A 26,192-nucleotide genomic window follows, 5' to 3' on the forward strand; every position below is an offset into this window, starting at 1 on the left:
CAAGCAGCCATGCTGCAGGGGCCATACAATTCGGCAAATCCCACACTGTTGGTGGGAAAAGATGCTGAGAAGAGTTTGTGGCCACACTGGGAGAATCATAATGCTGGTCTCTGGGGTTCTGGAGCCAAGCCATGCCATCTATAGTGAAGAATTATATGCCTTTGAAAAGCAATTCCTGGGGTGCTGCTGGGCCCTGGTAGAACTGGAAGGCATGGCCAAGAGACAGCAAACAGACATGTGGCTGGAACTGCCCATCGTAAGCTGGGCTCTGCCAGTCCCACCCTGGCATAACTTTGGGTGGGACCAGCAACAACCCATGGTAAGGTGGAGGGGGCGTACATCCAGAACCAAGCACACACAGGAGCAGAGGGCACGAACAAGCCCACCACCGTTGCATCAGTTCCCCTCCCTCAGCTGATGACTAAGGACGGGAGGATGAAAGCATAAGGAAAAGCCCAAGCTTGGTTTGCAAACAGGTCAGTCAGAAAGGGGGTGCAAGCCGAAAACGGACCGTGCTGCAGCCTCATTCAGGGATGGCTCTGAGAGACAGCGATGAGGGAGAATCTTCCCAGTGGGCGGAGTTTCAGGTGGTGTACCTGGTCATCCACTCTGTGTGGAAAGAGAAGTAGCCTGAGGCTAGAATATAGATGGACTCATGGCAGAAGCAAGTGGCCATGCCAGCTGTCAGAGGCCTAGAAGGAAAAAGATGGGAAGATCAGGGATAAGAAGGTCTTGGGGGAGAGACTTGTAGGTAGACAAACAGGAGAGAACGATGATCTCTCCATCACATGTGGATGTTCACGGGAGAGCACCCACTGTGGAAGAGGTTCTAAACCATCTAGCTGACAAAATGGTATGGCCAGATGATGCCGGCCAGCCTCGGTCATTAGCCACCTAGGGTAGACAGGGTGGGCACATGAACGAAGTGGCCACAGTAGCAGAGACGGAGGCTTCACACGAGCCCCACAGCATGGACCTCACTTCCCCAGGCTAAGCTGGCTAAGCTGACCGCCACTGCCGAACGTCCAGCCAGCCACCTCCAATGACCAACGCTGGGCCCCCAATATGGCACCATTCCTGAAGGAGACCAACCTACCACTTGGTGGAATGCTGACTACATAGGTCCCGTCCATTGTGAAAGGGCCACATGTACTCTGAGGATGGGTTTGCCTGCCCAGAATTCCTCAGCCAGCACCACTGCCCACCTGAATCTGCCTTCGCGGAAGGGCCTGCTGCCCAGCTGTGGGAAAAGCAGTCAGCATACAGCCTGCCGCTGTTGGCTCCTTCCAGGTGAGCCTCCACTACAGAGCCCCTCCCTCCGCCAAAGTCGTGCCCTTCCTAGGGCAGCTTGCTCGGGACGAGGGAGATGCAGGTATGACAGCCACTCCAGCCCCATGCAAGATAATTCCGACAAGCCCGGCTTTAAAGGCCCATCACAGGTGGACTTCCGCCTCTGCTCAGTCCCAAGCCCACTCTCTTCTTGCCTGGTCCCTGTGAAATGTCTCCATTGCAGCCCTGCCTGCAGAGACCCCAGCCTGAAGCACACGCATGGACACTCACAGAGAGCAGATCTTGTCCCACAGGCCCTCGCTACACTGGCCAACTGCCAGAGACAAACGAGGTCAAAGGGAGGCAAGTGGTTCAAAGTATCCTCCATCGGCTCCTAGCCCTTAGTCTGATTACTGTTATGGCCTCAAACAAGTTTTACATAGAAATGAAGGATTTACATAAACTATGTTTAAACATAATGTGCTGAATCATAAAGTGACAATCCTGGGATTAAAGAGAATAGTTTGTAAAGATAAAAGATAATGGGGAAAAGACGAAGGAAAATAACTTAACAGGAGTAGGTATATATAACTCTATGATGTAAAAGTATTCAACTCATCAGGCAGACACATTTGGCGCGCTCCTGACAGCCCAGGGACTGGGGTGTGACACAGGTAAAACAAGTCCGTGTGCCACTCCCAGTTGAGTGGGGACAACAGACAAAGACTAACAAACACAACGGTGTACACTCACGTCCCCAAGGAAAAAGGACATGTGCCTTACAGCACTTCAGTAAGATCATTTCTCCAGGGAGATTCACACCCATTTATAACAAAAACATGAAAAAAGATTGCAATATGTACCGTTTTAGGATACTTAAAATAATAAAAAAGCAACTCAAATTCACTTTGCCTATTTTAAATAATGAACCTTCCAAAGTTCCCTTGATAACATTCCCACTCCACCTCTAAAACCCAAGTACGTTTCTTCTCCAATTATCAGTAACAGAGACTATTAGGGAATATGAGAAGACTATTTCCATGGTATTATTTCATTTACGGGGAAAAGAATAGCAACAGCATCTGTCTACTTCTGGCTTCTCAGCGCTGACAAATATAATAACCTGAAGCAGTTACCTCTTCTCCGGGATAAATGCTGTGCCTGATTCCCGTGCGTCTCGCTTTTGCGCTGCATTTGCAGAGTGGGCCATCATTCATCTGTCAGAAACAGAATGTAATTCGTTTTTACTGGGGGAAAATCCACTCCATGCACGATGATGCCTCGGAAACTGTGTGGGTTTTAATGTCATGAGTAGCGAAGCTCTGAAGAGGCTGTCACGGTTAGAAGATTAAACGGATGTTCCCAAACCAGTAAAGCTGCAAACTGTCTCTATTGTCTGATAAAGGGAAATGGTATGACAACGCTGGATTCCTGACTTATTTGTGCAGCCAAGCAGAAAATAACAATGTCAGAGACCTGTTTGCCCCCATCTTCTCCTATCACTTTCCAGTATGTTCCCCCTATTTTTTATTTCAGGAAAAATGACTCTTTCACAAAAGAAAAGCCTATTTTATATTCTGAAGGAACACAAAGAATGGTCTGAAGGTGACCTGCAGATTAAATGTTTTCAAAGACAGACCTAAAGGTATCTGAAGCAGAGGGAAGAAAATGCCTACCTGAACCAGAAAAACTTTCAACACTAATCAGGTGAGTCTGTATATGTTTGTTCACCTGAATTCATTTTACTGCCATGAATTCCACCCACATGATTCAATAAGTGAATAATCCTGAATGCCTCTTGGGTAGAAAGGGGAGAAGGAGGGTGATACATAGCTAAGGGTCCACATAGTCAAGGAATACTTATTCTAATTTTAGTGTATGCACTGCTGAAGCAAGCACTAGGAATACTTACACCACATGGGAGAAATAACACACATATGAAATGCTTAGTAATTTTAAAGAAAAAGGAAAAATGTCCAGGCTTCAAGAAACCAAAATGTGAAGGGTTGAACAGGACGGGAAAAGAATGTGGCTATTCTACATGAGGCACCAGCATGAGAGAAAAGAGAGAAGGAAGAAATCCTATGTTATGCTCCAGGGACATGAGATTGAGACCCATCTAAATGGAACGGACCATATGTGTGAGTGAGAAAACCAAAAACGCAGAATTGAGGTCAAAATCTTAAAGGGCCTTAAAAGCCAATTTCATGAGTTTATTCAATATAAATGGTTAATATGGAATCAAAAAGGACACGAGAGCATCAGTTTAGAGTATGGGGAAGTGGAGTTCCATTTCTCACTTTCTTTGTATTAATTAAAATGTATAATTTATAAATATGACACATATTATGGGACAAATATATTCTATATACACACACATATTTCTTTCGATTTCCAGGGATTTGTAACTCGTGCCCAATGAAAATATCTCATTAAACTTTGAAAAGAAATTTAAAGTAAAAATCTGTAACTTTCTTTATCCTTTTGGGAAATCTAAAGCTCCAGGTGGTACAGCAGAGGAATAACGTGGCTGCCTAAAACAAACAGACAAACAATCACATTAAGATATTATCCAAAGTAAAAGCTGGCAAACAGAGATGTGATGGAGTTCCCTCAAAAGTCACAACACATTCGTAATGCTGGGCACAACCTGTTGTGATGAAAAATGTGGAAAAATCACTTAGTGCTCACTTAGGAGAAGTGAGATAGACATCATACATTCCTGCCTTTTACCAGGGTCTGGGCCCCAATGCAGATCAGCCCTTTATAAGGCTCAACTGTACAGAGGACGCAAAACCACAGAGTAAACACAATGTTGAGACTGTACAGAAGGCCCTGGTAAATCTCTGACAGGAATAAGAACCCACAGAAACCAAGGAATAGGTTTCTTGATATGACCACACGGTAAGGGGAGTGACTGATGGACACAGGAGTTCTCTTAGGGGACACAAAAATGCTCTAAAATTAGATTGTGATGATGATTGCACATATTCCTGTGAATATACATAAAAACACTGAAATGTACATTTTAATTGTGTGAATTGTATGGTATGTGAATTATAACTCACTAAAGCTGTTTAAAGAGATCATACACATGATTAATATATCAAAGTAAGATTTCAAAATGCACTGACCATTTGCAAACATTTCTGCTCAATTCTCAGAGAGCAGTTCTCAGAGAAAGTACACTTCTGTCAGGCATTCTAACTATATTAATTCTATCAAGAAAAAAAATTTAGATAGCTGTCATCTAATAAGTACCAGGAGAAGAGCATTCAAAATAATAGACAATGGTATGAATTTATGTATAAAACATAAATTTTAAATTATCTTTTTATAGAGATATGTTTTATTATGCTTGATAACTTCATATGCATTAAAGATACTATTTTTGTATGTACTGTATATTTGTAAAATACAAATCTTTTATAGATACTATTAATATTTTGTATTATGTATTAGTTCATAATAAAATAGTAAGCAAAAATAAAAACAATTATGTCCAGCCATGATGTAATTAGCTCAAACATGCTTATTAACAAGAAAGAGAAGTTATAAGACATTGTGACTACTACCAACTAGGAATTACGGAATCTTACAGGACTTGGGACACTGTTTACTGGATGGCTGCAAGATAACTTACAGATAAACTGCTTTTTTTTTTTTTTTTTTTTTTGCAGTACGCGGGCCTCTCACTGTTGTGGCCTCTCCCGTTGTGGAGCACAGGCTCCGGACGCACAGTCTCAGCAGCCATGGCTCACGGGCCCAGCCGCTCTGTGGCATGTGGGATCCTCCCAGACCGGGGCACAAACCCGTGTCCCCTGCATCGGCAGGCAGACTCTCAACCACTGCGCCACCAGGGAAGCCCCCAGATGAACTGCTTTTAGAAAGAACTACAAGTACTCTCTCCCTAACCCACCACTCATCTCCTTCCATTTACTGAAAGTTTAATGTGGCAGCACCATCATCCTGCTCCCCAACACAGGATTTTACCAACATCATCAAACATGATTCAAGGAACACTTGCTCTGGTGCTTATGCTTTGGAGCTGAACTCAGAAGCTGAAAAGAAATAAGCTGTGAAGAATGACACTCAACCCTGAGGAAAATTCAGTTTCAGTGCCAGCTAACATGCATCTTCTGAGCCTAGAGTCATAAACGTGATGTGTATGTCCGCAACCTTCACAGCAAGAACATAAAAGCCTTCATACCTGGCCTGGGTCATTGTACCAAAGTTCATCGTGAAGTCGGTCAGGATGGGCCTTTTTGCGTTTGATTTCTGCAATGACGTCGAAAACTTCAGAGTCTGAGCTGCTAGAACAGGTGCTGTCCTCATCGGACTCGCATTCGGATTCGCTGGAACTCTCTATAGTGGTGAGGGGAAAACATGGAGAGATGCTGAAGCAATCTGCAAGCTGGTTCTACCTGGAGACTTACTTTCTAATGACCCAAACCTCTAAATATAAGGAGAGCTGTTTATCTCCCAGCAAATATTCGAGTGCCTACTCCATACTAGAACTCTGCTAAGCAACCCCATGAAAAATAATAGAGTCCATAATCCTAAGTCACAGTCTAGTGGGGGAAGCAAAGAATCAAATATTTTTACAAAGAAAGACTTGATGAACAACGCCAGAGAAAATGCAAACCACTGTAGCAGTATAAAGTTTCACATTCAGAAAGGTGCCGTGAATCCACACTGGTCCGGAAAGGTCACTGAGGATTTCCTAGAAGGGGTACATACGACCAAGGCATGGAGTGGGGGTGGGGTTAGGCTGATGAGGCGGAAAGGAACACAGATGGGGTGCTGCAGGCAAAAGCACAGAGGCAAGAGCATGGGTGGAATCTGGCTGGAGCAAAGGTCTCACGGAAAAACCTGGAAGTGAAGGGCTCAAATGTCATGAATGCCAGGCTCTGAACGTCAGACTGAAGATTGTAAATGTTTTTCTCTCGATGGTAGCAACAGAAGATTTTAGTCCTTGGAAATGACTGGATAAAAACAGACCAAGAATTATGCTAATGAAACAAGCCTGCCACAAAAAGACAAATATGGTGTGATTCTACTTATATGAGGTACCTAGAGTAGTCAAATTCATGGAGACAGAAAGTAGAATGGTGGTTGCCAGGGGCTGGGGGAGGGAGGACTGGGGAGTTGTTCCTTAATGTGGATAGAGTGTCAGTTTAGCAAGATGAAAAGAGTTCTGGAGGTTGTTTGCACAACAATGTGAATGTACTTAACACTACTGAGCCGTACATTCAAAAATGGTTAAACAGTACATCTTATGTGTCTTATGTACATGTTGTAAGTATTTTACCACACTTAAAAAAAAAAAAAAGACCTAGAACTTTGACTAATGCTACAAGAGATTAACGTAGTACAGCATAGTAATAAGGAACCCGTACATGGTTGTATTTTCGAGTGTACTGTGTGAGATGGAGGCTGTCATCCCTCTTTTACAGATGAGAAAAGTAAGGCACAGAGAGATTAAATCACTTGCCCGAGATCGCACTTTTCAAGTAGTGGAGCAAGGATTCAAACCCAGGTCAGCTGGTGCAGTCAGTGCTCTTCCCCACCATGGACACTGCCTCTCAGCGAGGGAGACATAATGAAAGTAGACAGATGAGAGCCAGAGAACACGCAGGAAAAGGCATGCTGAATGTCTTGTCTGCGAACAGACAAGACATCACCATATAAGAAAGTTATGAAAACTTTGTGAAGAGAGAGAAACCTTCAAACAGAGCTGGGCTATAGCTGGAGTTTCTCATCAAACCAGGAGCACCCTGGCAGTGGGGATGGCCACAGGGAATGCCTGCCAATCAGAGGCCCGAGGCACAGGAACAGGCTCCTGCTTTTGATGGGAGGCTGGACAATGGTCCTTTCTGATTAAGACAAAAGACGATTCTACAGGAGACACAACTGTCAGCACACCTTGCAAATGAGATCTCTTATGTATTCTGCTGAATGTAACTAAGGAAAAATAAGATCAGAAAGAAGAAAGTTTCACTGCTATGTATTTGCTGACTGTAATTAGGAGAACCAAACGGGCAAGAGGAAATTTCAATCTGGGACTCTCAAGGACATATCCCAAAAGTTCAGGATTAAGCAATAATAAAAGAGCACAGGATCTCGGTCTAGTGCCTTGTGACTCACCTAAATCTTCATCTAGCTTCGTCTTGGGAGGCTCCCATGGGGGTCTAGCAGCTTTGGCCTTCTCTTGCCTGCTCCCCAACTCTTCCTCAAATTTGTCATATAAGTCGCGGAGCCTACTTGTTCCAACTACCGTAGAATCTCCCTTTGAAAAATAAAGGATCAATATTAGGAACTGTATTAATAATAGTCATACCAAAGAGACAATAAGAGCTCACCAGTAACCAAAGATTTGTACTAGCAAGGTGCCATTTTTCAACCCTCGATTTAATAAACATTTTTTTTTTTTTTACAGACTGATACCAATCACTTGTATTTATTTCAGGACATAATATATTATTTTGACCCATGGACGATACTAAACTATAATCCTGTTAAATATCTATAGGATATTTTATTTTTGTAAAGGTAGGTCTTTAAAAAAAAAAGACAGGTTAATAACATATCAAAATTAAACTGAAAACATAGGTCATTGCTTTCATTCTCTGTCCTAGTGTTAAAGATGTTACAAAGACACACAGAATATCACCCAGCTGGTCTCTTGTGGGGAAGCTATATTCAAATTGACAAAAAGTACCCCTACATTTACAGACACAGCTGTTGTCAAAGGGGTCTTTCTCTGATTTTAGCAAAGAAAAACAGTCCAAATTGTATTCTTTATACTAGGTGATTTAACTAGTATATTCCATGTTTGGCACATGGTATTATTTTTCTCCTACTGGAACAAGTTCTTGTTTTCTCAAAGCCTTTCCCCAACTTTTCTAAAATTAAGCTTAAATATCATTTATTTCAAGACTTCAAAGTAAAATGCTATCCTCATATATACATGTACCAGGTTGGTATATTCATATCTATCCTTTCCAATTTCAGGCTAAGCAAAGACATGCATTTAGAGCTGTATTAATGTATTAAAGCAAAAGACAACCCAACTTAATATCAAGAGAAATTGTGACCTTCCATGTAGTGCTTGACAGAGAAAACACTGATTTTGACACATTGTCTTATTTTATTCAAATAGCAGTCTGCTCACACATGGTCCAAGAACACCCAAATAATAAAGCAAAGACTGGTCTTCAAACATCATAGCCAATGATGCCACGCTTGCCTATGATCTCGCCAACATAAAACCACATCCACACCTCAGTGGCCACCAAACCATTCAGTAGAGCTTCCTTAACTGTAAGCTGTTTGAAGCTACCAGTTTGAGCACTATTGATAATTTTTTTCAAGCTCTGAATAGCTGTAGGGATCTCAGCAGGGGTTGGAGGAACCAGCTCAACCTTGGCATAGTGCCAAAATGTGGCCAATCGAGGCTTCGAGTAAGTCACAGCAGCGCTGACCAGCGCCGGGGCCTTCTCCACGAGGTTACGGACAAACTGGGCCATGGTTCTAGGACGGAAAGCCCGTCGCGCCGACCGGCCAGCTGAATGTCACCCTCCCGGAAGGCTAATAAACATTTAAAAGCAAAATGCCCAGTGCTGGCAATGATGCTCTGAATCACACACACACATTTATGGTCGACAAAGTCCTCAGGAAAATGCACATTGCCAACATTCAGAAACGTTAGAAAAGTTTATCTATGCTCTTTTGATATAACAACAACAAAAAAAATCATAAACCCCTGAGAATTCATGACACCTGACACCCTGCTAGGGAACATATACTCCTCCCCTACTGAAAGTCACTGATAGTCTATATCCCACATTAATCTAATGACCGCCACAAACACATGCACCCCATAAACACAGGGACACACACACACACTCCACAAACACAAGGTTCTGCAATGCATTCCTAGAGGAAGTGTTCCACTTTTCCCCACTCTCCTCCCAGGTTGAAAATCACTTTAAATGTCCATACTCTCTGACTTAGTAATTTTCAAAATGTACCTTTCAGACATAAAATGAATATTAAATCATAAAATCTGCAGTTACCCCAAAAGGGGGTAACTGCTCTTCCTCAGCCCCGGCTCATTACTGACACTGGCGATGCTGGGATAGCTCTGACATTCTTACTGTCTCTCTGCCCCAACGCTGCACAAACACAAAGGCCAATATTGGGCTTCTGGTTTATCTGCCTTCCTTCTACACTGGAGTTTTAATACGCCCACAAAAAGGTGAGGGGGAAAAATAGAGCTCTGCCTGTTTAAATGCTGAACCTCAGTGCCTTCAACTTTGTTATTTCAATAATAATAATACCCATGGCAGCCATTCTGCCATTCCTCCTTGCTTAGAGAACCATGATTCCCTTCAGATTTGGGGCAGAAAACTCATGATCTCAGAAGGCAGGCTGAGCCACAGTCCCCCTACCCCTAAAATGCCTCTGTCCTAATCCCTGGAAAATGAACACATTACCTTACATGGCAGAAAGGACTTTGCAGATGTGATTAAGGCTACAGAATTTGAGATGGGATAATGTGGGTGGGCCCAACCTAATATGAGCCTTTAAAAGCAGAGAACCTCTCCCAACAGGATTCAGAGATGCAATGGAAAAAGAGGCAGGAGATATTCAAAGCACAAGAGGGACTCGACCCACTGGCTGCTGGCTTTGAAGATGAATGAAGGGGTCCACGGGCCAAGGAATGCACATGGCCTCTAGAAGCTGGAAACAGCCCTTACCTGCCAGCCAGCAAGGAAACAAGGACCTCCATCCTACAGCCACAAGGAACTGAACTCTGCCAACAACCTGAATGGGCAAGACAACAGGCTCCCTCCAGAAAGGAATGAAACCCTGCTGGTACCTCAATTTAGCCAGTGAGACCCAAGTTTGACTTCTGACCTACAGAACTGTGAGGTAATAAATGTATTGTTTTAAGCCGTGAAGTCTGTGGAAATTAGTTACAGAAGAGATGGAAAACGAATCCGTGGGGAGAACACACGACGCGGTTCTGGGCAAAGTGATGGAAGAAAAGATCCCCAGGCACCCGAGGCTCCACCCAACACTGCCCTCTGCATCTGTGTCTGGACAGAGGTGTGTAAAGACGTGATGCCTGGAGCTGCCGCAGGCATCCTGCAACCGTGGTGGACCCTCCAGAAGACAGCAATGCCAACCTAGGACTCTGCCATCGCTGATCCACTAAATGCACACCAGCCACCACCTCCCTCCAGACAGCTTGTTGAGAAAAATAAACCCAGCGAGTTTAAGTCACGATTAGTCAAGTATTCTTATTTACAGCAACATTCTGATGTAACAGATGCCTTCTTTCCAGGGATGTTTTAAGGATTAAATGAGATAATCTGAGATTCATGGAGTAAAGTTTCGACACCAAACAGTGCTCCGTATGTGAGTTTCTCCCTCCCTGTATCACGTGAACTATGATTTAAAACTCTGCTTTACTTTATCAAGTAAAATATCATGCCACCAGGAAAGATTTCTCAGACCCTTTTTTCAAAGGCAAGGGAGTCTCCTCTCTAGTTCCCCATAGATAAGGGCCCAGTCCAAGTCAAAGCTATGTTTACAAAATTCCAGACAACTGCTATGCTCTCTTATCTACCCCACTCACTAAACCTAACATCTGCAAGCTCTTCTGTCCTAAATCTGTAGATATCCATTCCTTCACGCATTCATTTAATCAATGAACATTACTGTACGTCCATCGCATGGCAAATACACCTAAATTAATGGGATAGAGGCATGACACCTATTGGGAGAGAGAAAGAGAAAAAAGAAAGGAGAGTGACAGAAAACAAAATGGAGATGGAAGAAAGAAAAGAAGTGAGCATATGGAGGTCGTGGGGTCCCCACTTCAATGAGGTGCGGCTGCCGAGCCCCAGGAGCCCCATCTCCCACAGCACGTGTGCTGAGTCTCTCGAGAGCCCACCAAAGGCAATGACACCTGCCACTCCACAAAACCAGCAATGTGCTCGGGAAACTTGCTATGGCTACCTTTGGTCAAGGATAGACTTGTAAGAGACAAACTCAATTCTCCCTTGCTTCTCATTTTGAGGGGAAAACACACACACACACACACACAAGGCTATAGATCACAAAAGGCATAAAGCAGCTATGAGTGAGGGCTTACAAAACCACCAGTATTAAGACTAGCAGTGTCATAAAAAGTGCAGAATGCAGAGATCCTTTCATTAACCTGCTGCACTCTTGCGTTTGTAAAGCAGCTTTGGTCTACAGCAGTGGTTCTCAACCGGAGGGGGCGGGGAGGGGTATTCTGTCACCCCCAGGGGACATGTGGCAATATCAGAGGACAGCTTTGGTTATCACAACGAGCAGAGGATGCTACTGGCCTCCAGTGCGTAGAGCCCAGAGATGCTGCTCGACATCTGACAATGCACAGGGCGGGCCCCGCCACAAGGAATTATCTGGCCCAAGACGCCCATAGTACCGAGGCTGAGCAGCTCTGGTCCACAGCTTCTCTCCTACTTCAGACCTACCACCTGATCCATGGGGTCACTGGAGTAGTAGCTTTCTGAGTGGGTGCATCGGATCCACACAGGCTTAAGGAGCTCGTCGTCGTCCTCCTCGTTTCTGTCGGGCAGCAACTCCTCCGGCTCTCTTTCCTTGACTGAGCTACCATTCTTCTCTTTGCCGGAGCTCTGGTTGTCACTCCATCTGTCTTTTTCTTCCTCCCAACGAGCTCTCTTCTTCTCCCTACTTGGGGAGCGACTTCAAAAGGGGACGAAGGAGGCTAATTATTAAAAATGTTCATCCATTGTAAAACTGTTCTATTTCACCTCTTTAGTTCATTTTTTACCTAAAAGAAAAACGTCATGGCAAACCACCATATTCACCAGTGACCCCCTGACACCAGTCTGGTGACATCAGAATCACCTGAAGTTATTTGTTTAAAAATACAAATTCCCAGGCCCTACCCCAGATCTACTTACTGATTCACAGTCTCCAGGGGTGGGGCCCAAGAATCTGTATTTTTAATAATCTCCCCAGATAATTCTGGTGTGCATCCAGCAGGTTCAGAAGCACCCGGCAAACCATAACTCCTGGAAGAGAAAGATATCTGGGAAATATTTGGAAATCTCCACATATATAGACAATCTCAGCATTGAGCATACTAGTTTTGAATCCTCTACATCCTGCTTTGCCAAGAAAAAAGAAAAATATCTTCACAAAACATGGTCTCAACTTGGCCATAAATTTAGCCTGAGGACCATAATCCAAGAGTGAACCAGTTATACTATCCCTAAGCATCTCTCTGGAAGGGCACACTTGGGTATTACTGCTTAATGAACCACCACTTTGCCTAATTTGAATCACCACAAATACTAACTCAATTAAAAAGGAAAAAAGCAATTCTATCTCCTTGAATCTCTGGGGCATGAAATTTGCAAAGGCCCAGCCTATGGATGTGCTTGGAGGGAAAAACTTATAGGATAGGTTTTAAATTAAGCCCAAGAAATTCAGGTGAAACCATAAAGGCCTTGAGAATCCAGCCAAGGAGAGTAACTGCTTTATTAGTGTTGCCTGGCAACCTGATAATAATCGTCACTATTATCCAAGAAAGTTTACACCTGGGTCAAAGTCACAAATTAACTTTTTCCATCAACTCTACCATTCACTCTTGATTTTATGACAGGGTAAGTGTGAGTGTGTATACATCAGGGGGAAAAGGGTGAGTGATTAGAAGGGTTATATATATTACTTATTGAGAAAACTTCCAAATATTACATGTACATCACTAGGTTTGTTACCAGAAAAAAAATGTACTGTGAAGTAAAATGTATGTATGTTCACTGTAGAAAAATAATAAAGCATTAACAAAAACAAGACAAAAATCACCTGTAACACCACTCAGAGAGAACCACTATATTTCACAAATGTATTAAAAGATACAGATATGTAAACATACAAGTTTTAACAAAAAAGAAACTCTATAGCCTGCTCTCCGCAACTCAGCAGTAAATCAGGAACATCATTCTACTTCAATACATCTATATCTGAACCATTTTTAATAAGTTCATATTATTCTTTTATATGTATATACCATAATTTGACAAATCTGATCGGTCACTTAGGTTGTTACTATTTTTTTTTTTGCCACTGTAAACAATGCTACTGTAAACACACTTGGGTTCTCTGCAGACTTGTCAGATTATTTCACACACAGAGTGTGTACTTTTTTTAAGGCTTCTCTACAGATAGGCAGTACCAGTTTAGATTACCATCAAAACCATATGTGATTTCCCATTTCTACACATTTTGTCAACATGATTGTTTTTAATCTTTTCCATTCTTATGAAGAGTATCTCATTTAATTCGTCACTACTGAAATGACACGTTTCACATTCACTTCTTTTCTGAACATCTGAGTCAATATGCCATGCCAATATTTTTAAAATTAGGATTACAGTCTTTTTTGTTTATTGAAAGAGTTTTTTATTAAAATAATCACCTGTCTGCTGTCATATGTAATGTAACCTTTGTCAGTTTTTTGTTTTCCTTATAATTCTGCTTATGGCTACATACAATTTTTATATGGCCAAATCTAGAGATTTTTTTGTTTCTGTTTCCAGTCTTAGTGTTAACGCTTATAATCCTTTCCCATCCCAAGGTTAAATAAATATTTTATATTTTCTTCAGTTACTTTTAACATTAAATTTTTTTACTGTATCTGTCCAAGACCTAAGGCAGAAACCTGAATTCAATTTTTTTTCCATATGGCTTGCTAATTGTTCCCACGTCAGTTTCTCCTCTGATTTGAAAAAACAGCTCCATGATAGATGTAAAATTTTATATATACTTGAAAGTTGTTCAATATTTGTTTCATTCATCTATCTATATCCATACAAAATTGTGCATTATTATTTTTCTTCATTATACTCACTTCTATTCCAAAGAAGAATTTTAGATTACTAAAACTGGTACTTCAACCGAACTTACATTAAAATAGATTTTTTGGAAGGCATCTATACTCACCACTATACCACCAATGCCGCCAAAAACTACAGCTGTTTTTGGAAGAAAACTGGTATTTTATAACCCTGTCTTCCACTTCCACTACAGGAATATGGCATGCCCTCCATTCATTTACATCAGCTTCTTTGTCATCTACTACACTTACAATGGGAAGTTTTCTTCCCATTGATCTATATATTTTTTAAGTTTAATAAGATATTTAATTTTTATTAATTTAAATTTTCTGTAGTCAATCTACATTTTTTTCCCTGTTATATTTTCCAAGTAGGTATTACTAGTATTTAGGAAGGCTATTAATTATAGTATGTTTATTTTATAACTTCAGTGAGTTAATTCTCATGTTTCTTAGCTAATTCTCTTGAATTTTCCTGATAATATCATTAGCTAATAATGGCAAATCTTGGCTCCCAGTGCTGTGGTTTCGTTTGTTTGTTTGTTTATTCATTTGTGGTGCTTCCTAAGAGCCTGACACTCTTGTAAGCACCCTGACACACTTAATCCTTACAAGAATCCTGAGGCAGATATAAACATCCCCTAGAGAGGAAACAATTAGAAATTATATCACTCGCCCACTATCACACAGCTAATAAGTGGTAGTTAAATGCTAATATGGTTGTTTGACACAGACATTTTGACATGTACTAAAAATCCCACCAAATGTTTATTATCATCATCAAGAAACACAGGCAGAAGACATTGTCACCCCATCCCCTTAGGCAGGTATCTTGAATAATGGATGGTCAGGGTTGTCTATTGTGAACAACAATTAGTATTCTTTTCTTTCTTTCTTTCTTTCTTTTTTTTTTTTTAACACTTTGAGAGGGACATTTCAAAACAGGAACAAAACATCTTTTTTAGGTAGGTGTCTCAGGAATTTCAAATTTCAAAACCCAAACTCGAAATTGTTTTTTAACAAGATGCTATATTACAACTATGATAACTCTCCCTCCTTTACAGGATTTACATCTGTAATTTTTATTTTCTCATCTACTGCATTAGTTAGACTCACAGAATCCAAGTCTCTGCCTTCTCCACAAGCTACTGGGCATGGGGAAGAAACCAGCAGACTGAAGAGATTTCTAGCACAGCACATTAAAAACCATCAGCCTCAGACGGGTCCTCAATGATTTCCACCAACGCAGTATCTTGACTTGTTTCCTATTCTCATCCCCTCCTTCTTCTCCTCCTCCTCAGGCCCTTTTTCTCACTGAACAAACTCTTCCCAGCTGACCTCGTCTAATCCATGGCATTTAGTATTTCCAGCTAGGATCTCTTTTCTGAACCTTGCACCTCTGTGTCCAAATAACTACCACACAATTCCATCTGGTTGTCTCACAGATTCTCAAATCCCACTTGCCCCGAACTGAACTTTCTTTACCTGTTTCTGAGTGTTCCCAGCCCTCAAAGGGGAACACCAGACCTCGATGATGACTGCTGCCGCCTCTTCCTCACGATCAGTTATCAAGTCCTCCTGCGTCCCTCATCGATCTCTCAATTACCTCTATCTTTCCCCATCGCCACTGTCACTGTGCCGGTCTAGGCACAACCATTTCTTCTGTGGATTACTAACAAAAGCCTTCTAAACTCATTTCCCTACCTCGAGGCTTGATCCTCTGAGACCAATTCTCCATACTGCAACCTTCACACCTGCTCTCTCTCTTCCCCTACCATCCCCCTTCCCTCATGCATTCCTACTCATACTCTAGGTATCAGTAAAATGTCAATTTCTCTGTGACTACCCTAAACTGAGTTATCGACTGCTGTGTTCCCAGAGCAACATGTAATTAATTGCTCTACCAAAAGCACTTCTCACAGTACTTAACTTTCTTATTCCTGAAAAGTGGGGACTCTTGTTAATGACTATACCACCGTACCAGTACAATACCTGGAACACACAAGGATGCAATGTTTTTCGTTTGCTTGTTGATTTAGCTATGCATCAGGTGACAGTGGTAGGCAATTGGGCCCCCTTGTCTTTATTTAATGTGGATCCTCAATGATTTACAGGACCCCTTTTAATGTGTATGGGAAGGTCTATAAGGTTTCAACATTGAATTTGGCTCTTCTGAGATGGTATCAATCATGTTCGTCACGAGATAATGTTCTCATCATGTTGAAGAAGTCTGCTTATACTCGAGGTTTACCAGTTTCTACTCATAAATGGATGTGACTTTATTTTAAATATCTAATAGGCAGGTACTGAGATAACCCTACAGATTCTGACACAAAGGATTACAGTTACAAATCTCCTAATATTAACCTATCTTCCCATGCAATCTTGGAATAATCTCTCAATTATTTTAACACACAACTGAAAACTTGCTAATATACTAATCAGTATTTTCATATCCCTATTCATATGAGATTGTTTTGTGGTTTCTTTTCATTGATTAGGTTTTGCCATTTGGATTCTCCTGGTATCACAGCACGCGCTGAGCTTTCCTTCCATCTTCATCAGTGTTCTAAAATAGTTTAAAACTTTTTTGAAAGTGGCACAAATTCACCTTCTTCAACTTTTTTCCATGGTTATCAGCCTATTAAAATTTTCTGCTTCTTGTGTAAGGTTTGCAATTTTTGTTTTCATAGAAAACAACCCATCACATCCAAGTTTTTAAATCTCTCAAATAAAATATCTGTACTTATACCAACATACAATAATTTTTAAACCTCCTTCATTCCTGTAATAATACAGGAATGAAGGAGGTTTAAAGTATAATTTCTTATACTTAATGGAATGTATGTATTTCTTTTCTTGATTTGCCACTTTTTAAATTGTACGGCCTTTCAAAGAAATCTTGCATTTATTTACAAATATTATTATAGTACTTCAGTTCTATTTTCTATTTCATTAATTTCTTTTATCTTTAAATCCCTTTTTCTGCTTTTCTTATACTCTACCAATTTCTAGAGTCAAGTGATCAGATAATAATTAGATATATAGTTACCATTTATTTGGCACTACTGGGCCCAGTTCTAAGCGTTTTACGTGTATTATCTCAACGACCCCTCACCACTCAATATGGCAAGTATAACTGTCCTTATTTTAGACAAAGCCACTGAGGCTTAAAAAAAGTTAGATTACTCTGCTCAATAACAAAGTTGGGAAAACTAATAATTGACCCCAAATCTGTCAGATCCTAGAGTACTGTTCTTAATTACCATTACATAAGACATGAATTTTACTTATCGATATAGAAATGGTTACATCCTGCAAGTTTTGATTTGCAGCAATCTCAATGTCATTTTTCCAAATAAGGTGTGACTGCAGTTTTGCTCTTTTTTTTTGAAACAAGTAAATTTAAGAGCATAATTATGAATTTTCAAGGTTTTTCTTAAAAAACCTTGAATTATTAATGTTTAGTTTTATAGCAACTGAGGTCAGAAAGTGGCCCATATAATTTCTAACTTTTGGAAATGTATCAAGATTTTCCTTGTTCATTCTCAATACATCTTGAAAGTAAAGGTTTTTAAGTAATTGGCTACTTTAACTTTTCACAGGGCTCTTTGGACAGACTCTCAGGCTATTCTTAAGACCTGGCTGATATTTTGCACAAGCACAAAATTTGAATTCCAGGAGATAATCCTATGACTTCTACCAGTGTCAACTCCTTGCTTACCTTCCAGATCTCTTATACTCTTTTTTGTAGGACCTTTCCAGAGACGGTGATCTTCGGCTGTCCCGGTGCCTGTGTCTCTCCCGTTCCCGCTCTCTTAAAGGAATTAATACACAGAGCTGTTTTCAACAGAAAGACTCAAAACACCATCTCTTTTCACTGAATTCACCTTCTGAATAAATGAACCTCACCTCACCTAAGAATTTTGCAGGCACTATTCACTATGGGAATTTTTATTCATCCTTCATTTATTAGAGGATAAAGGAGTGTTTCACGTTACAGAAGTTAACTAACTTGGACATTTCTTGCTGTTTTCTTTAAAAAAAAAAAAGAAGTCATACTTAATACTGAGCAACAAAGGGAATTTTATCATAATCTTCTCTTGAGACCTTCTAACCAGCCAACCTTGATTATTTAACCTAAGAGGAAAACTTCAAAGGATTCAACTGTCTATTGATTTCTAGAACACTCTTAATTTCATCCATCAAATATATGCCAGTTAAAGCTTTTACAGTAAAGATTAGGACAAGGGTCTATAATGAAAGAGTTCTAAACTCTTATAAGTTATAGGCCTGAGGTATAGTTCTAGCCATCACTAATTGTCATGAGACTCTAAGTCACTTTACCTTTAAATGCTGTCTTCATCTGAAAGAAAAACTCTAAATGGAGACACTGAGTTTACTCAGTGTAAAACTAGAATGTAGGATTTTGAACCTTCCAATGTGACACCAGAATTTAGTAATAATAATAGTAATAACTTGAGTCTATTTAGTAAGTACGATGAGATCTGAAACAAAAATCGGAACTCCAGTGTGTCTATATCAGAAATAAATCTAAGGGAAATAACTACTAGGTCCTAGAATGGGGGAAAAAAATGCTATAGTAGTCTGAGTCCAGCAAGAAGACTACAAGAAGACTACAAAAATGTCTGAACTCAAAAACATCTCCCTCTCCCTGCACCAGGCTTCCCTGGCAGTTCAGTGGTTAAGACTCCGTGCTTCCACTGCAGGGGGCACTGGTTCGATCCCTGGTCTGGGAACTAAGATCCTATATGCTTGCCATGTGGCATGGCCAAAAAAAAAAATCCCCCAACCTACAGCCAAACAGAAGAAATGTAAATTCACTGAAATCAAAATTTACAAAACTGATAGAGATCTTAGATATTAAAACAAAAATTGTTTTTTCACCTAAAAATCACCCCTCCTCAAGAAAGACTCCTTTGAATAATACTTTTAACATATACTTAAGCCTCAGGTACACACCAGCTGTGCAAAGTAAAGGAGCCAGTGCTTGGAATTATACATTCTTTACCTGATACACTTCTAAATTTACAGTTTACTTTTAGGCAGTAAATCCCAGCTAGTGAGCGGTACCACATGACAAAGATATAATGTAATTTGTGATGGCATGGCTGCTGAAAAAAATAATTGCCTATACTTCCAAATAAAAACTGTATTTAGGGACTCCCTGGTGGTTGGGACTTCCGCTTTCAATGTGGGGGGCACGGGTTTGATCCCTGGTTGGGGAGCTGGGGTCCCACATGCCTTGGGGCCGAAAGGCCAAAACATAAAACAGAAGCAATATTGTAACAAATTCAATAAAGACTCTAAAAATGGTCCACATCAAAAAAAAACAAAACAAACAAAAAAACCCTCAACTTAAAGGATATTCCTAATTTTTTGTTTGTTTTTTTAACATCTAGGGGATAGAATTTTGCATTCAAGAGTGGCATTTCTGATGATGATTACTACCTCTGAGTGGCTATGAACTGAAAAGACCAGTATGGACATAAGTCACAGTAACATTATATGATAAAGCCATTTAAAGCAAGAAAAACAATGCTTGGGTTATTTTTCCAAAAACTTTTCCCTGTTTGGAAGCATAGTATTAGATACATAACACTAGCTCTCTGATGACTACACGTTGTACTCAACAGAACAGCTATGGGGATTACTGTGCTATAACACTACTCATTTGTGGGAAGGCGCTGCACTGCACCTTACTGGTTGCATCTGCCGCTGCTTCTTTTCCCACTCCCCGGAGGAACCCTGATCTTTCACGATAGCAAATGCATACATCTACTTCTTCACAAACTTCCTCTAGAAATGGTTTGCCCTAAAAGGATCTTGTAATTATTATTCAACCAGATTTCGGAGCAGGAGAAAAAGAGGGAAAATGAAATTTGAAAAAAGACAGATTCACTTACCCCAAAAAGCAAGGGGAGAAGTAGCCAGAAGACAGACTAAAGAATTTGCATAAACTTAACACAACCTAATGCACAAATTTGTGAACTTTTGGTTTTCTGCAATATACTTCTAGAAGTTATACTAGGACTTCAGGTGCCCCATGTTTGTTTCACAGAAGCATTCCATATAAGACAGATGACTGACACGCTACTAAGACCCCAAAAGGAGCTGATTTTAATGTGGCTGTGACGCTAAGGCAGCTCCTGGGCAAATATCCCAAATACAACATTATAAAACAACTCCAAAGTAAATAAAGGCCATTTAGAAAGATGAGCTAACTGCCTAAGGTCCTTCATGGTAAAGGGGTTGCCTTTTAGAATAATGGAGATTAAGGGTAATTCTTTTGGCACTTGATTTCACTTACTGATAGACATCCTCAGTTTACAGGACATCTGTGTTTCTTCAAACAAACACATTAACTCCAAGCTTAAGCCTGGATGGAAGAATCCAGGATTTTACAGCAGAGCCCTAAAAACTACAGCACCCCCAAAACGGAAAAAAAAAATGCCACCTAGAATGCTGAAGTTTGCAGCAAAATGTTTCCCCAGAGATAGGTTTATTAATAATCACTTTGTCTGAAGAAAACTATTAACAAATTCTTTCTGATTTAGATTTTCACCATAAAACTGTAAAATAAACCATCACAGGCCTCTGCCAACTAGTCCATCACAGAATTAAGAACAAAACTGACCGGGAACAGTAAGTAAGTCGTGCTGAAAAGACTTTTAAAAGTCTACCAACTCTGTCAGCTTTGGCCCACCAGAATCAGTCACCTCTGAAGGAAATATGTTCCTTCCACCTTCCACTGGGCATCAGGGAGAAGCAATAGAGCATTTTCCTTCCAAACCTTCCAAGCACTGGTCACTCTCTTCGGGACTGAGAATGACTGCTACCGTTTACTGGCAAAATGTTCAGTCAGAATCAAGCCCCCAGCCATGAGAACAACATGGGAACTGAGAAGCACACTGATTCCACAGAGGCCAAGACCAGCTCTCCACAAACCCAAGTAACGGAGTGACCACTCTGGGGACCTCAAACTTTTCAGCACAGAAGTTCCACAAGACAATGAAGGTAAACACACCACAGCAGACACAAAGAGCAGCACTGTTACCAGCTTGACAACCGGAAAACCTCAAATCTTCATCAATATAAAGAGTTCACTGAAGGTACGAATAAATATTAGTACAATCGATATCTGTGCATTTTTATTTTTCCATCTAAACCAATGGTTGTTAGATTTTTGGTGTAATAGACTCACACCATCTCTTAAGAATCTGCTGTAAGCAACTGATTAACTTATAGAAAAACATACATACACAAAGAATTTGCATATAACTTCAGAGCACTTCTAGATGCTCATCTATGAGTGTCTGTTGGAAACCTTATTCTCTTGTATACATAGATATTTGGTCTTTTGGAAAAAAAAAAAGAAATGTAATCTGGAATGGAATAGTACGTTTTAAATGCAACTTTCTTTAGTATGAATATGTTTCAATGCAACAAAATCAAAAAGCCATTTTGAAAACTGTAACTTTGATAATGTGTATTATTTCATTTTATAAAGGAACAGAGCAAGAAAGCAACAATATATGATAAACTTCCACTTATCCTAAACATCAGAAAGCAAGTTCTGCTTGTTAACTACTTCGATTCCTGACTGATAACATACGCAGATCAACAATTCCAAAAGAACTCAAGTGCTGTAACCTGATATGGTGATCACACTGAACATAATTAAATACAACATCCACAAAAACAACTACAAGATCTTTTATTGATCATCATTAAAATGTCAACTGTATTATGCAGAGTAACTGGCTTACATTCATTGAAATGAATCTATGTTGATAATTTTGGGATGCTTTTCCTTTTATAAACCGAAATGCACAGCTGGACCTTTTCGGTTTGGTTGTTGATCAACAAAAATGGCCTGTGCCAGGGCCTCTGCACTTCATTAAAAAACACACATGTGCTTTACCTGCTCCGCTCATAGCTCCTGTGGCGGGACGGTGTCCTCCCCCGGTCATAATCGGATCTGTAGCGGCTGTCCTGCCTTCTCCTGTCAGGACTTCGGCCTCGCTCCCGCCGATCCAGGGAACGATGCCTCTCGCCCCTCCCGTGGCTGTGATCCCGGCGTCTGTGATCATCATAGTGCTTGAGCCTTTCTGGGGACCTCCTCTCACTGGGAGCCTTTGGGAGTGGGTATGGAGGGAGGTGCCTAAAATGAGGGCTACTGCTATTATTAGCACTGGGTGAGAAGGAACTGAGGTTGTTCTGGAAGCTATTAAAATTGGGAGGTGGGAAACTGTGGTGCGAGTATCCCGGAGGGTACTGGTAATTGACCTGCTGAGGCACTACGGGAGGAGGTGGGGGGTGGGGCATGGATGGAGGGGGCATCATGAAGGGGAAAGTGCCCTGTCCAGGAGGTGCTCCAGGGACTGGGGGGTTATTGGGACAGGGCATCGGAGGCGGCATGGGAGGAAAACAGGGAGGCACGGGAAAGGGGGGCCTCATCTGGTGGCTGGGGAAGGGGGGCCGGATCGGGCAGGGGGGAAGGGGGCCTTGTGCTGATGGAGGCATGGGTGGAGGGAAGGGCACGAAGTCTGGTCGTGGAGGCAGGAAATTGGGAGCTGGGGCGTTGGAGAACGTGGTGGAAGGGGCGCTCGGAGGTTCGTATTGGTATTGCACAGGAGGCTGCTGAGGGTGAAGCAGTCTCAGATTTTGGGGCCTGAAGGCTGGTGCTGAGGGTCTGGATCCATGTCCTCCGCGCCCTCGGGGACACCCTCGTCCTGGGTGGAATGACATTCTATGACTTTGTTGGAGGAAAGAAAAAGATAAAAGAAAAACTCACTATATATACAGGGTTTTACAAACGCCTGACCATCCCTTAGGCCACTGCCATATCCCACCCATCTAATACTGAGTTCTCTGTAATAGCGGAACCTCCTCATGGCCAATAAACTCCTCTTCCCCAGTCTCAGCCATCCAACCCACTGCCATGGTCAGTCCCTGCTCCTTGTCACTCCCTAAAGCTGCTCAACCATGTGCTATGACCTCACCATGTCATCCCGTCCACACACCCCACGTCTCTACATCTGCACCATCTTCCTGTCTACACTTTCCTCCCCACTCAGCATAGACTCGCAAATTCAACCTAATGCATCCTAAAAGGAATTCATGATCTTCCCCTTCAAGACACCACCACCTGCTCCTTTTTTAGTGTTTCCTGTCTCAATAGATGAGACCATTTACTGGTCCTCAAGTCATATACCAGGGGTTACCTGACAACTTCTCCCTTATCCCCTCTAGTTAAAAATTTATTTTCAAATGCCTATCATTTCTGCTTCATAAATACTTCTTGAGTGCATCCATTTCACACCATCGTCTCCTGCCTGGCTACTACAATAACACCCTTGCAGGCCTTTCTACAGCCACTGTCACCACCCCAAGGGTTTTGTTAGGTCCCCTGCTCTCACACACTCTGTGCTGCTTCTTGGCAGGTCGTACAATGATTACAGGTCACCAACTCATTACCTCATCCCACCTTTAACGTCTGCCGGCACCTCAGAACTGCCAGGGCCATCAGGGCAGGCAGTGTACATGGCCCACATGAACACACTCCCCCTCTCCTCACATATCTAAACCCTTCCCACCCTCAATGGCCCAGTGCCAGTGTTTGCTTCTCCCTGTTCTCCCAAAACGGCTGCCATTACTGTCATACCACTCACCAGGTACTGCCTTGCATGGTGACGTATTATCTGGGTATGTCACATCTTCCACAGAGAATATAAGCTCTAGAAGACAGAAAGAATAAATAGACATAAAAGTGATTCCCAAACTGCTAATGCTAGAAAACATTTCTACAATTATCTTAACACTGATTTTGCATCTTCCAATGCAGTTCACATACTAACAAAATTAAGAGCACGCTGAACTGAATTAAAGTTTACAGCTAACTTTTTAGATATCCTTAATACTTGTCTTGCTGACTCAAAATAATCAGTAGCTTAAAAGACTGGAACCTTAGGCATACTCTATCTCCAATTTGCTAAAAGACTGAGAGAAAAAAATCATTTCTGTTCTCCCACTCCACACTCCAGTTTACTTCACAAAGAGACCAGCATTCAAATTCAAACTTAACTATAATCTTGTCAACACAACAATTTCCCTTGATTCTCATTCTCAGCTCTTTCCACTGAAGAATGTTACAAACAGGAACTGCTTTCCAAATACTTAGGCTTCAGCAAAATGTTTAAAAAACCCAAATAAATATTAACTGCAAAAAGCTTTAATGTAGAAGCATCTTCCTTCTAACTAAAAGCTTTACCAATACGCTTAAGGTAGATTTTCCAATGGCTCATGAAAATAGTTTCAGATTATTTAGCTGTATCAATCACTGTGCTTAATAAAAAGTAGATACCAAATGATATCTGATTAATGATTATTATTCAGTTCAAGGCCCTCTTGATAGACCTAGGACCTAGACAGCCCATCTTGCCACCACAGGCTACTCAGGGCCCACAGAATCGAGTTCAAACCACACGTTTGGCATTTAAGGCCCTGTGAAATCTCGTCCCAACTTCTTCCAGGCTAATTCTCCATTAACCTCCCCATGAAGTGCCTATCACCCCAGATTTTCCCAGTTGCCTAACATACAAAGTACTATCACCCTGCTTGTTCTTTGCTCCTGCCCTTCTAAAATCCCCTACCCTATGAATTTGCCCGTTGAATTTCTTCTACCCACCAACCAGGCCAAATGCCAACTCTTCTGTGCTGCCTTTCCTGGTTCCCTTCAGGAAGTAATCCCATTCCCTCTACACGTCCGTTGCTCTTAGTCTGTACTTAATTCTTTTATAGCACTTACCAGAGACTGCCTCATATTACAGTCACGTGTGCGCATGTCTAACTCCTCCACTAGATTACGAGCTCCTTGATGAAACGGGTTGATTCACAAACATTTCTGTATCCTTCACAGCCCCTGGCAGAGCGTCCTGCACACAGTAGGTGATCAATAAATGTTTACTGTCTCACCAGTGATATACATTTCTGTGTTGCTACTGTACATTTCCCTACTGCATATATCCACAACAGATTGGCATTACCAAAACCAGACAAAAAGCAGGTCTTTTCACTGATTCATGCAACATTTAAGGGGCCTATACATGTGGGGCACTGTCACAGGTCCTAAGCACTCAAAGATGAGTAAGACACAGAGCCCACAGGACTCGTGAAGCCCAGAATCCACATACAAATACAATTTTTAAAAAATAATATAATGCTATAAACACAAGAGGTATGCATAGGGTCCTGGGGAACACAAAGGAATGTACTGAACCTAGAGTTGGGCAACAGTCAGGATCACCAACACTCCTGTACTGTGTGTTCAGACTGCTGTTGAAGACTCACCATTAGATCCTCATGTGTTTCTAGAGACAGAATATCTGAAAACACTGATTATGAAACTGACCTATTAAAGGCATAGTCAGGCTGTGTTAGGGTGCGACAAAAGTCAAAAGTCAAGGAACTCACTGCAACTGGGAAAGTAATTATTTTCTGCGTGTGCCTACTCCTAAGTTGCTGTTTGGAAGCAGGGAAACTGAGGGAGCTGTTTTGCACAGTTAACACGTCCAGGAACATCAGTCTATGTAGAAAACGTTGCAAAGTGTGCCTACATTTCTATTAACACTCTCTTTCTCCCAGCTGAGTCCCCAGGCCGGTCTTCTTCGGCTGGCTGATCCGAAATTACGTGTCTCCTTGTTCACATCTCCCGCCAGATCGTGCGCCCCACGAGGTAAGCTTACGGTCTCACTCCCCTCCGAGATCCGGGCGGCCCCAGGGCTGAACCACCGCACGCGCTCCACAATGAAAGAAAGATCTCATTTTTCACTTCTATTTATTCGCAGGATCCGGGCCTAAAGTCGCTTTTTCGCCCTTCGCTGCAGATCTGAAGAGGGGCTGCCCGATCCTAATTCCCAGGCGCCCCTCGCCCCAGCCCCAGACTCCAGCCCCGTTGAAATCAGGACACTTGGAAACA

At 41.6% G+C, this 26,192-nt stretch overlaps 2 protein-coding genes across 5 annotated transcripts in view; both read right to left on the reverse strand.

Annotated features, from left to right (window-relative positions):
* The window catches only part of DROSHA (drosha ribonuclease III), a 129,541-nt gene that overhangs the window by 103,165 nt on the left and 184 nt on the right, over window positions 1-26,192 (reverse strand). For 3 of the 4 annotated variants that reach the window (XM_060295689.1, XM_060295690.1, XM_030843641.2), the window contains exons 2-10: window positions 25,023-25,149; window positions 23,887-23,952; window positions 22,137-22,970; window positions 17,916-18,008; window positions 12,255-12,365; window positions 11,802-12,033; window positions 7,417-7,558; window positions 5,480-5,634; window positions 2,406-2,486 (exon numbers count right to left, since the gene is read on the reverse strand). In XM_060295689.1, coding sequence (XP_060151672.1) covers window positions 2,406-2,486; window positions 5,480-5,634; window positions 7,417-7,558; window positions 11,802-12,033; window positions 12,255-12,365; window positions 17,916-18,008; window positions 22,137-22,970; window positions 23,887-23,903 — 1,665 coding nt within the window. In that variant the 5' untranslated portion in view covers window positions 23,904-23,952; window positions 25,023-25,149. The remainder of the gene's footprint in view (window positions 1-2,405; window positions 2,487-5,479; window positions 5,635-7,416; window positions 7,559-11,801; window positions 12,034-12,254; window positions 12,366-17,915; window positions 18,009-22,136; window positions 22,971-23,886; window positions 23,953-25,022; window positions 25,150-26,192) is intronic. The other variant, XM_030843643.2, reaches the window with a different exon arrangement.
* On the reverse strand, window positions 7,805-8,853 carry LOC115845592 (ATP synthase subunit g, mitochondrial). Its single transcript, XM_030843644.3, has one exon. The coding sequence runs from the start codon at window positions 8,796-8,798 to the stop codon at window positions 8,487-8,489; it is 312 nt and encodes a 103-aa protein (XP_030699504.1). The 5' UTR covers window positions 8,799-8,853; the 3' UTR covers window positions 7,805-8,486.

This window comes from Globicephala melas, chromosome 3, assembly GCF_963455315.2.
Source record: "Globicephala melas chromosome 3, mGloMel1.2, whole genome shotgun sequence".
Lineage (NCBI taxonomy): Eukaryota > Metazoa > Chordata > Mammalia > Artiodactyla > Delphinidae > Globicephala > Globicephala melas.

What these genes read in the sequence shown, in the direction of transcription:
- LOC115845592 (XM_030843644.3), bottom strand. Translation starts at nt 8,798, where the DNA reads ATGGCCCAGTTTGTCCGTAACCTCGTGGAGAAGGCCCCGGCGCTGGTC.